We start from the raw sequence: 10785 nt of genomic DNA on the forward strand, positions 1-10785 counted from the left end.
CTTTAAATAATGTTATTTAATCCGTGCGTGAAGGTGAATGCGTTTCCCGATGAGAAAAGTTGTAGCAGTGAAGTTTAGGTGGAGAACGCCGTATACACTGACAGCGTTTCCTTTGCATAAAATGGTTATAAAGTCACCCCAGGCTAATCTTTTGGTGAGGCTAAGGGCGTGCTAAGCGAGGCAACGGCGTACCCGCCGCGACATAACGTTTGTTCTCTTGGTGGCCTTGGCAGGCGTGAGGGCGCGATGGCCGGGAACAGCCTGGTGCTGCCCATCGTGCTGTGGGGCCGCCGAGCGCCCACGCACTGCATCTCCTCCCTGCTGCTCATGGAGGACGCCTCCATGATCGTCACCGGCTGCCACGGCGGGGCGATCTCTTTCCGGGGCTCTCCCCGGGCTGCCACGACGGGCAGATCTGTCTCTGGGACCTGTCTCTGGATTTAGAGGTAAGACTACAGCCGGCGCGGTTGCCCTTGGGGTTAAGGTGCACGTCGCTAGCGCCAGTCCGGTTTTATCTCTTCAGCGTTACGATGTCCGCCCTGGGCTTTGGCTCTTCCTGCACCTTCTTCACTCGTCCTTTCTTCTGCCCTCTCGGGAGGCTTGGATTGACACTACGTGCTGCCTGTTTCGCACGAAAAAGAGGCATTTTTGCTCTTGAACTTTGCACTGCTCCTGCAGCAATTATTTTTCGGTTCCTCCTTTTGGAGCTGCACTGACCTGGCTGTCACTCTGTACTTTAGCTGCTCAGTGTTGGTTTGTGGAAACAGATTCCAGGGATCAGAGGACTGTACTTAGAGAACTTCTAAAGGTTATTTTATTCAACCATTTTTTCCCATAAAAACCGAAAGAGGAAGAGAAAGCAGAGCTAAAGGGTGATGATGAATTGTTTTACGCTAGTGACTTATCTGGGATGGAAATCTCCGAGTGCCTGCTTTGACTATGATCTCGTAGTTAGCCTTGGCGCAACGAGTTTTAAACTGTTGGGGTGGAATAGCAAAGCAATCTTTCCGTGCTTTTTTTTTTTTTTTTTTTTTACAGCATCCTCTGATTGTTTCTGCTGCTATGCAAATGCCATGTGTATGTGTGGGCATATGTATTTGTGTAATATACATATTCCAAACTTAAATATTTATATATTCTGGTTAAATAGTAGTGTCTCTGTTGGTTTTAGTTCACGTTTTATTTCCTTGATTCTAGGTTAATCCTAGAGCCCTGCTGTTTGGCCACACAGCCTCAATTACTTGTTTATCCAAGGCCTCTGCCTCCAGCGAAAAGCAGTACATAGTGAGCGCGTCGGAGAGCGGGTGAGTCGCCTGAGGATTCGGTAACGCGCAGGTTTGTTGAATAATGGAAATGGAGGGTGGAGGAGAGCTCAGGTTGTGTGCATACCCGGTGTTTGTTCCTTAGTGTAATGTCTAAATGGTGGGACTGCACCAGAGGCCCTGAGTGTGGAGTGAATTTTGGATTTGTTGCCTGCAGCCAAGGGGCTTCTGTGCTTTCTGTCCTCTTTTGGCTCGTGTCCACGTGTCCGTTGGCAGTAGGTCCGTCGTTTGCTTCCCGTCCTCTGCTCGTCCAGGCCTGTTCCTTGAGTGAAGGCAAGCTTCAGCTGTCATGTAGCTTACTGACAGGGAGTTTCTCTCAGTGTAAACGATTTTTAGATTTTTTGCAGGCTGGAGTGTTTTCCACTTAGTTTTCATCTTCCTTTTCTGTTTCAGGGAGATGTGTCTGTGGGATGTGAATGATGGGAGATGCATAGAGTTTACAAAACTTGCCTGTACACACACTGGCATACAGGTTAGTTCTTCGAATGTTTCAGAGGTCTTATTCTATATTGCAGTGCATAGATAACTATCAATCAGTTATTAAATCAAGCTGTGGGTTTTCATTTCTCTTTTTCAGCTTGATAATGATATTATGTGTGCACTGAAGTGCTCGTAAATAGCTTATGCTCTGTCACGAAATGCCCTAGAGCTGGAAATACGTGCTGTGCTTCAATTTAAAAAAAATGTTTTGTGATTAATGAGAGAGGCTGGAAAGAAAGAGGGGAAAAAGAAAGTTTTTGGAGGAGTACTGCCAGGGAAGGTGGGAGGGTGAGGATAATCTTGGCAGCGCAGGCTGAGGCGGGCGCTGGGTGTGCCGGGCAAGGGTTGCCTGGGGAGGATAACGGGAAAGGGGGCCCTGCGAAAAGCTTCCCTCAGCAGCGAGGAGCAGTCGTTCGTAACCGTACAGGCACTCACATATATGCACGAAATTGCGGTGCTGATTAAAGCTGAAGCAGTCGGCATCTCACGTGGAGCGTAACTCCTGCGTTTTGTTTACTCTCCGTTTAGTTCTATCAGTTTACAGTTGGAACTCAGCGTGAAGGGAGGCTACTGTGCCATGGGCATTACCCAGAAATTCTTGTTGTGGATGCCACTAGCCTTGAAGTTCTTTATTCTCTGTTATCGAAGATATCTCCTGACTGGATCAGCTCCATGACTATCATTCGATCCAACAGAACACAAGGTAATTGCTTTTGTTGGGTTTATTGTGGCTTTGCCTCCCTATAAGACAAAACACCGTTTTCGCTGTTACTTCTTGTGGTATGGGGCAACACCCCGCAAGCACTTACTTTTCCAAAAAGGGAAATATGAAGTTACTTCTAGTCCCTGAAGAGGCTTTTTTAGTATCTATGCTGTAGTATACATTGAGATTGTTTGGCAAGCTGGATGTGGTCATTTTTGACAAGTACGTACATACTCGGGGTGTTTTTTGTCATTAGTTGCCCCATCCTAACGTTTTCAAAGCTGTTATTGTAGGAAGTGTGTTTAAGGAATGTATTGATAGAAGTACACGATAGGAATAAACCTGAAGACTGTAGGGGAAGGAACTATGTTGTGGCAGCTGAGGTGTCGTGTTCAGGTTTTCTGTCGTGGAGATTAATTCTTGAGAAGTTTGGGGAACACTTAGGAGGAAGATCCTGACAAAAGGAGAGTCTTGATTGACCTGGTTTTTAGTGAGGCTCATGGGTTTTGAAGTGAACACTTGAGGTATGGTTTGATAAACTTGTAATGGTGAGGGACTCATATTTTTGTACTTGGGTGTGCACGAGTGTGCAACAAAATGAAGACGTCCTTGTACTTACCAGCCTGATGTTTGCTTTCCCCAGAGGATACTGTGGTAGCGGTTTCGGTGACTGGCATCCTCAAAGTATGGATAATAACCTCTGAAGTTAGTCGGCTGCAGGTAAACAAAGGCTTCTGAATTAATGATATTTCCTGGTGTGATGGAGAACTGTATTACTGCTGTCTCCTGTTCTTCCAGCTACCTAATGATGTTACGCTTTTTTCCTCTTCACTATTTGAAAAAAAGCTTTTTTAATTTTCCTTTACTGATTCTTCAAGTTAGCAGCAGGATTCCTAATCTTTCTCATATTTGAGTCAGAACTGATTTCAATATTAAGAGTAGGATAATCTCCCATATCGACAAATCTGTTTTTTTATTTGTGCCATGTAATGATTTGTGTGAGTACACAAATACGTTTCTTTTAATTTTCACCTCTTTAAAAGTCTTTTTGTTAAGGCATCTTGTACTACATTTCACAGGAGCTTTGAGTTCTAAAGGGAATCAAGTAACCAAGATTGATTGTTGCAGTAAGGTTTTACTTTCCAACTATAGAAAAATAACCTTATGATATAAATAAACTTTTTTTTATGGACTCATTTACTTCCAGAATATTTATAATGTAGAAGCATGGAAGACCATTATAATGGAATTCTTTACTTTTGCCCTCACCAGAGGAAAAGGCACTCGTGGTTTTTCCTTTCCTAGTTTCAAACTTGATGAAGTTATTTTTGCTCTCAAAGCAATTCCTGGAAACCCTGGTCGTGCAGCTGGTAATGTTTTAGCTAATGTCACATCTAACAGTTACATGTGGAAAAAAAAAAAAAGGCAGCTGTGAGCAGTGAAGAATATTGGCTGTTAGGAAAATAAAAAGTAAAGATGCAAGTAAATAGGGGCTTAAAGAAGTATTGACAAGCTAATTTAAAACCGTCAAGAAATGTCTTTTTTCAGGATGTTTTTATTACAGAAGGTAATATCAGATTTATAATTTTAAATAAACCCAGTTCACTTACCGTTGGTTTTGTTTGGTTTTAGGATACGACGCCGGTGTTTGAGGAGGAGTCAAAGCCTATTTATTGTCAGAACTGTCAAAGCGTTTCTTTCTGCGCTTTCACCCAGCGGTCGCTGTTGGTCGTGTGCTCCAAGTACTGGAGGGTAAGGCGAGCGGGTCAGCAGCACCGGCCTGCGCCTTGGAGTCTGCAGCTGCTTAATGACGACGGACTTTTCTCTCCCGCTCAGGTGTTCGACGCTGGGGATTATTCCCTCTTATGTTCCGTCCCCAGCGAAAACGATCAGACCTGGACTGGAGGCGACTTTGTGTCAGCCGATAAAGTGATCGTGTGGACAGAAGATGGGCAAAGTTTCATCTATAAATTACCAGCCAGGTAGTCAACAGTGGGAATATTCTTCCCGAGATGAAAACACAGGCAACTTTGAAGAAATATTCAATATCTTTGGCTTTTATTTTGTTACAAAGTCATGTGCATGTTGCAGAAACTTGTATTCCATAAGCATATTTTCGCATGTGTGTCCCCTCCGTGTATCAAACTGGGTAATTCAGATTGCCTCAGCCGAGATGGCTTTGCTTTTTTCTGATGTTGCACTAACTCTTTTTCACTTCCCAGTGGAACTGAGTGATGGGAAGACGCGTTTTGCTGTTGAGCAAGTGTCCTGAATTCAGATGTAATTGAAATATTTCTTTAACCAGATCCAAATAAGGAAGAAATAAGATTGTGCTACTTGGAGTAGAATGTAAATGAAGATTGTGTTCTTGTAACAGCTTGTTACGGGAAGACACAAACAGCTGAGTTTGTGCGCACAAATGCAAAAATAGAAAATTAATTAAAAATGAAGTATCAAAGAGGTTAAATAAGTCTAGAATGACTGAGCCAATCTGGTTGCATTTGGAGCAGCTATAAAATGATGAAACACACCCTTTACATAAAAATAAATGATCTGGAGTAACAGCAGGGACAAAATGTAGTGTTGAAGGGCTTGGGGTTTCTTTTGCTTAGTGATATTTAGTAAGCTAGTGGTGTAGTAGTGCATGGAATTTTATTCCTTTCTCTTTGTTCTTAACCCCAGCTGTCTCCCAGCTAGTGATTCATTCCGCAGAGATGTGGGGAAAGCAGTAGAAAATTTAATTCCACCTCTATTGTACAGCGTGTTGGACAGGGCAGATAAACAGGTAAAATACATTTCTCTTGGACAGATCTAGTGCTTAAGGCTATACTACGAGTTGTAAGTAACTGTCTGATTTACAAATGCTGCTATTACAAGACTATTGTACAAATCTGTTTTTTATTTTAACCTTCTTCTATCTTAAGCTTTTTCTTAACAATCTGTTGCCAAATTTAGGCATTGAAACATTTGTATGTTCAATTACTTTTTCTTTATCTTGTCAATCAATATTAAAGATTTTTTGTTTCTGATGTGGAGCATGTTCCTTATGGAATAGTGTAACTTCAGCTCACCATTGCAGTTAGAACATTTACCAGTTTTAGAATACACATATATAAATACGAAGATATTTGGAACAAAAATATATTGAAATCTTTTCTCCTCTCCGCTAAGCCTGTAACCTTGCTTTGTAAATAGCTGCTGTGTATTGCTGTATTTATTCCTTCTCCTTTAGGAAAGATAATTCATGAAGTAGCTGGCTGTTGCCCTGCTTATGTGGAGAAAGCAGCTTTGGAGGGTGGTGTGTGATTTGCATGTGTTCTGAGGCTGTTCATTTTTATTTTTTTTAACAGCTACTAATATGTCCTCCAGTTACTCGATTCTTCTGTGGGCTTAGGGAGCTTTCCTACAAGCTGCTGATCCAAGGAGACTCTTCAGGGAGACTGTGTATTTGGAGTGTGCCTGACGCTCTGGAGCAGCAAGGCAGTGCGAAAGGTAGAGCTCCGCAGCAGTCTCGTTGCCAAGTCTTTTAACCAGCACCTCTCTTACTGTCACACGTGTTGCTGGAGCTTCACTCCTAGCTGGGAAATTAATCGCCAATGCGTGCCTTTTATGTTGTTCAAAAGTTTGTCATGTGGTGTATTTAAACTTTGAGATCTTTTTTTTTTTTTCTGATTGGGTTTTTTTATTTTATTTTTTCAACTCCTCCTCCCACCTCACCCCTTCCTCTTTTCTTTTTGAGCAGGACTGCAAACGACGACTTCGATCTCCCTCCAAGAAGCTTTTGACAAGCTCACTCCTCGCCCCGCTGGCATTATAGACCAGCTGAGCTTGATCCCAAACCTCAACGAACCGCTTAAAGTCACCGCCAGCGTGTACATCCCGGCGCACGGGCGGCTGGTTTGCGGGCGTGAGGACGGCAGCATCGTTATCGTGCCGGCCACGCAAACGGCGATCGTTCAGCTGCTGCAAGGAGAGCACATGCTCAGGAGAGGTAGGCGAAAATCAGCTTTGGAAAAGCCCAGGTGTGCTTGGAGCTACGCCAAAGGAAGACAGAGTTTCACACCGCGAGCATTAAGTCAGAGAATTGCTCTCCGTCGGCTCTGTAGTTAGTCGAGTGTCATTCGCTGGCCTGCCCTTGTATATTCTGGGTCGGGATAATGTTGGTTTAATACTTTTGTGATCACAGGTGCAGAACAAATATTTGGGGTTTGATTGTTACAAGTGGTGCTAAGTGCAGAGACATGTAAATATTTCTTTCTCTAATATAAATATGAGCTTGTCTGTTTATATACAATGCTGTTGCTCGTATGGTTTCCTGTATATCACTGATGTGCTCTGTATAACTCTGTGTAACAGTGTGAGGTTTTTTTCCCCTGGGATGTCCTTGGAGAGGAGAAGACTGTTTTAAGGCAGCTGAATTGCTTTTGACATGAGGTTATGCAGCAAGACAAAAGGATTTATTCAGTCCATGTCCAGTAAAAAAAAAAAAAATTACGAACACTTTGAAAAAAGGCAGGGCTAATTCTATAAGAACTCCTATCAAAAAATGCAGTATGTCTGTATTTTTTTTTAATTTTTTTTTTAACAAGAGCAGTGTTTTGGATTGTTGATTGTTCTATTGAATTATACTTTCTCTTTTTCCCTTTTTCTCCCTCCGCCCTTTCACCCCTCTACCCAATTTCTCAGGTTGGCCACCTCACCGGACACTCCGAGGCCATCGCAACAAAATTACATGTTTACTGTATCCTCATCAGGTTTCTTCTCGTTATGATCAAAGGTATTTGATCTCAGGTGGTGTGGATTTCTCGGTCATCATATGGGATATATTTTCTGGAGAGATGAAACATATCTTCTGTGTACATGGGGGAGAAATTACCCAGCTCCTAGTGCCACCAGAAAACTGTAGTGTAAGTTTTCCGTCATCTATCTGATAACTGTCTCAAACTTTCCCTGAACGGCGCAGCTCCTCGAGAACGTGAAGTTAGGAGGGAATACTGAGGGTGTAGCACTGCCCCAGCTCTTGCAGACACTTAAAAATCGCTCGTGCTCTCCGTGTGGGTGGTGTTTGCATTGGGGTTTAGCTCTGTAGAGGATTACAAATAGTAGAAAAACTGGATTTTAAAACCTAGCTCGCTGGGGCAATGCTTGCCGGGTCACGCTGTGCGGCGCTGGCGCCGGGAGAGGATTTCCGCGCCGCGGAAGCAGCCTTTCCCCTGACGGTGCCTGCGAGTGGTGTGGGCAGGCAGGCCCTGCCGATTAGCCCACGGGCTTTAAAGCAGTTTTGTCTCCTGTGACTTGGAGGGGCGGGCAGAATTTAATGAGCGGGCTGCCATACGTTTAATTGAAAACTGTGGCTTCTCCTTTGCTCGCCAACACAGATTCTAGTACCCGTTTGCCCTTCAGGATGGGCAGGAGGTGGGGTTCAAGAGAATTTCTGCAAGTGCAATCCTGTTTCTAGTGGCTTCTGAGTTTAACCGTGGGCTTGTCCCTGTTTTTTGTTTCTGATATAGGTTATTGATCACCATGCTCCATCCAGTAAAGGTGCAACTCTCTGCATTATGAATAAGATTTTTTTAATTTTATTTTTTTTTAATTAGGCAAGAGTCCAGCACTGTATCTGCTCTGTTGCCAGTGATCACTCAGTAGGTCTTCTGAGCCTGCGGGAGAAAAAATGCATCATGCTGGCATCCCGGCACCTTTTCCCTATTCAAGTGATCAAGTGGAGGCCTTCCGATGACTACCTGGTGGTGGGCTGCTCGGATGGGTCTGTGTACGTCTGGCAAATGGATACTGGTAAGGTTAAGTTCAAAGACAGCGATTAAACAATTTTTTTCAGGTTATAGTGCCATGCTTCTGTCTCCTTAAAGAAAAAACCCATGAAGCAGCAGTAATGCCTGAGTATTTTCAGCTTCTTTTGAAAACTAGATGAGAATTTCTTTTTGATTGAGGCTCTAGGAAGCCAAGAGGAACCTGAGGTTCACTGTGGAAAATTTAATCCACACAGTAGGATGGGTGAGGGGAAAAGATTGCAAACAACCTTCTGCTAAAGATGCTGAGCAACTGCAGCCGTGGCGCTGATGCACACAGAATCATGTTGGGGTTTTGTAAATTTGCCCTGATTTTTTTTTTTTTAACTGTGATTTTGTTTTTCCCCTTGCACACTTCAACTTTGTGGAAGTTTTAAGGAAACTCCAGCCCCTTAGGAATATTAGTTCCAGAAACATCTGTTAACGCTGTGGAACATTGCGTGCGTTGCGTCCCGTGGTGTCAGCTGCTGTCGCCCGTCGAACTTGTGGCGATGCAGACGTTCTGAATTGCTCCTGCTTGAACTCGTGTTTTCCACCTGCGTGCAGGGGCGCTGGACAGGTGTGTGATGGGCATCACGGCCGTGGAAATCCTGAACGCGTGCGACGAGGCGGTGCCGGCGACTGCGCCCCCCGGGGCCACCCCGCCGTGAACCGGAAGCAGGCCATGACCAGGCGCAGCCTGGCTGCTCTCAAGAACGTGGCGCATCAGAAGCTCCAGACTCTTGCCACTAACCTCCTCGCTTCCGAAGCCTCCGACAAGGTGACTTGGGTGGCCCTTGGCCTGGTTTAATGTGCTACCTGAGACGCTCCTTTCCATAAATGACTGAGTAAGACGGATATAAGATTTTAGTCTGCCGATGCCGTTCAGAAACGCTATGGGAGTCCAAGCAGAGCTCGTGTCCCTGCTTTCTGCGGCACGGCAGCGCTGCCGTCTGGGCTGGGCCCGGCAGAGAGCAGCAGAGCTCCGCTGCAGCCCTGCCTCCTGTCCCTGGGTTAGGGAGCCTTCCCCTGCTCTAGCCTGGCTGGAAAAGCAGCATCCGCAGGGAGAGCATTCTGTCTAGAGAGCTCCATTTGTGTCCTAAACCTCCGTAAGAGGGATTTCTGTGTTTTAGGGGTGTAACGCTTGATCACGAGTCTGGCGTGTTTTATTTTTTGTTTTCTCCAGGGGAATCTACCTAAATATTCCCATAACTCCCTGATGGTTCAGGCTATCAAGACTAACTTAACCGATCCAGACATACACGTGCTCTTCTTCGACGTAGAAGCCCTGATTATTCAGCTCCTGACAGAAGAGGCCTCCAGACCCAACACCGCACTCATCTCTCCGGAGAATTTGCAGAAAGCCTCTGGCGGTGCTGACAAGGGAGGCTCCTTTCTGACTGGTAAGCGAGCAGCCGTCCTCTTCCAGCAGGTCAAGGAAACGATCAAAGAGAACATAAAAGAGCATCTTCTTGATGACGAAGATGAGGACGAAGACTCGATAAGGCAGAGGAGAGAAGACGGCGACCCGGAATATCGCTCTAGCAAATCTAAACCGTTGACTTTATTAGAGTATAATCTAACCATGGATACAGCAAAGCTTTTCATGTCCTGCCTTCATGCCTGGGGCCTGAATGCGGTTCTAGACGAGCTTTGCCTCGATCGCCTCGGGATGCTGAAGCCCCACTGCTCGGTGTCCTTCGGCCTCCTGTCTAGAGGAGGCCACATGTCCCTCATGCTCCCTGGCTACAACCAGCCCATGGGCAAACCGTCATACGACAGCACCGAGTTGGGGAGGAAAATGTCCATCACGGAAGGACTTGGGAAGGGGACGTACGGCGTGTCCCGGGCCGTCACCACGCAGCACCTCCTGTCCGTGATCTCCCTGGCCAACACCCTCATGAGTATGACCAACGCCACTTTTATCGGAGACCACATGAAGAAAGGTCCCACCAGGTAGGGCACGTATTTGCTGGGACTTGGGCACAGCTTCCTTCAGAGCCTGTATTTTAATACAGCTTTTTATTTCACTTAATTTTGCTATGGGGTTTGATGTATTAAATAGCTGTGAAAGCTTTTGGTACCCGGATGGAACTGTGTGGGTTTTTTCTTTCTTGAATGTAGTGGTTTTTTTAATGCTGAGATAGCTGTGTTGCTTCAAATGGAGTTACGTGACTTACAACATCGTAGAACATGGAGTTGTATTAACCTACTCACAGGTAGGTTGATCTTAAAGATCCTTTCCAACCTTTATGATTCTAGGTCTGCGAGGCCGTATTTGTCCTCCTTTTTAGTGTCTACTGTATTTAAAGAGGTCTTCGCAATGACTAGATCAACTTGTGAATAATTCAAAACATACAGATGAACTTTTCATCACCAGAAAGTAAACTTATTTTGGAATTGTAAGATACTTAGAAAAAAAAAAATCAATCTGTTGAACCAGCTGTCTGCCGTGGGACTCTTTCTTCAGTCACAGTGTCTTCGGCAAATAACT

General features: G+C 44.8%; 1 protein-coding gene across 1 annotated transcript in view; it reads left to right on the forward strand.

The window, feature by feature from the left end:
- Window positions 1–246: 246 nt before the first annotated feature.
- WDR7 (WD repeat domain 7) overlaps window positions 247–10785 on the forward strand; it is a gene marked incomplete at its 3' end in the record, with an annotated part of 18528 nt that continues 7989 nt past the window's right edge. The window contains 16 exon segments of the mRNA XM_009874471.1: window positions 247–352; window positions 394–446; window positions 1198–1304; window positions 1716–1794; window positions 2331–2505; window positions 3149–3225; window positions 4138–4257; window positions 4342–4487; window positions 5188–5290; window positions 5856–5997; window positions 6248–6496; window positions 7192–7412; window positions 8103–8298; window positions 8859–8942; window positions 8945–9072; window positions 9478–10247. Of these exon segments, the coding sequence (XP_009872773.1) occupies window positions 247–352; window positions 394–446; window positions 1198–1304; window positions 1716–1794; window positions 2331–2505; window positions 3149–3225; window positions 4138–4257; window positions 4342–4487; window positions 5188–5290; window positions 5856–5997; window positions 6248–6496; window positions 7192–7412; window positions 8103–8298; window positions 8859–8942; window positions 8945–9072; window positions 9478–10247 (2756 nt within the window).

The sequence above is a fragment of the Apaloderma vittatum genome, unplaced genomic scaffold (genome assembly GCF_000703405.1).
Source record: "Apaloderma vittatum isolate BGI_N311 unplaced genomic scaffold, ASM70340v1 scaffold14480, whole genome shotgun sequence".
Taxonomy (NCBI): domain Eukaryota; kingdom Metazoa; phylum Chordata; class Aves; order Trogoniformes; family Trogonidae; genus Apaloderma; species Apaloderma vittatum.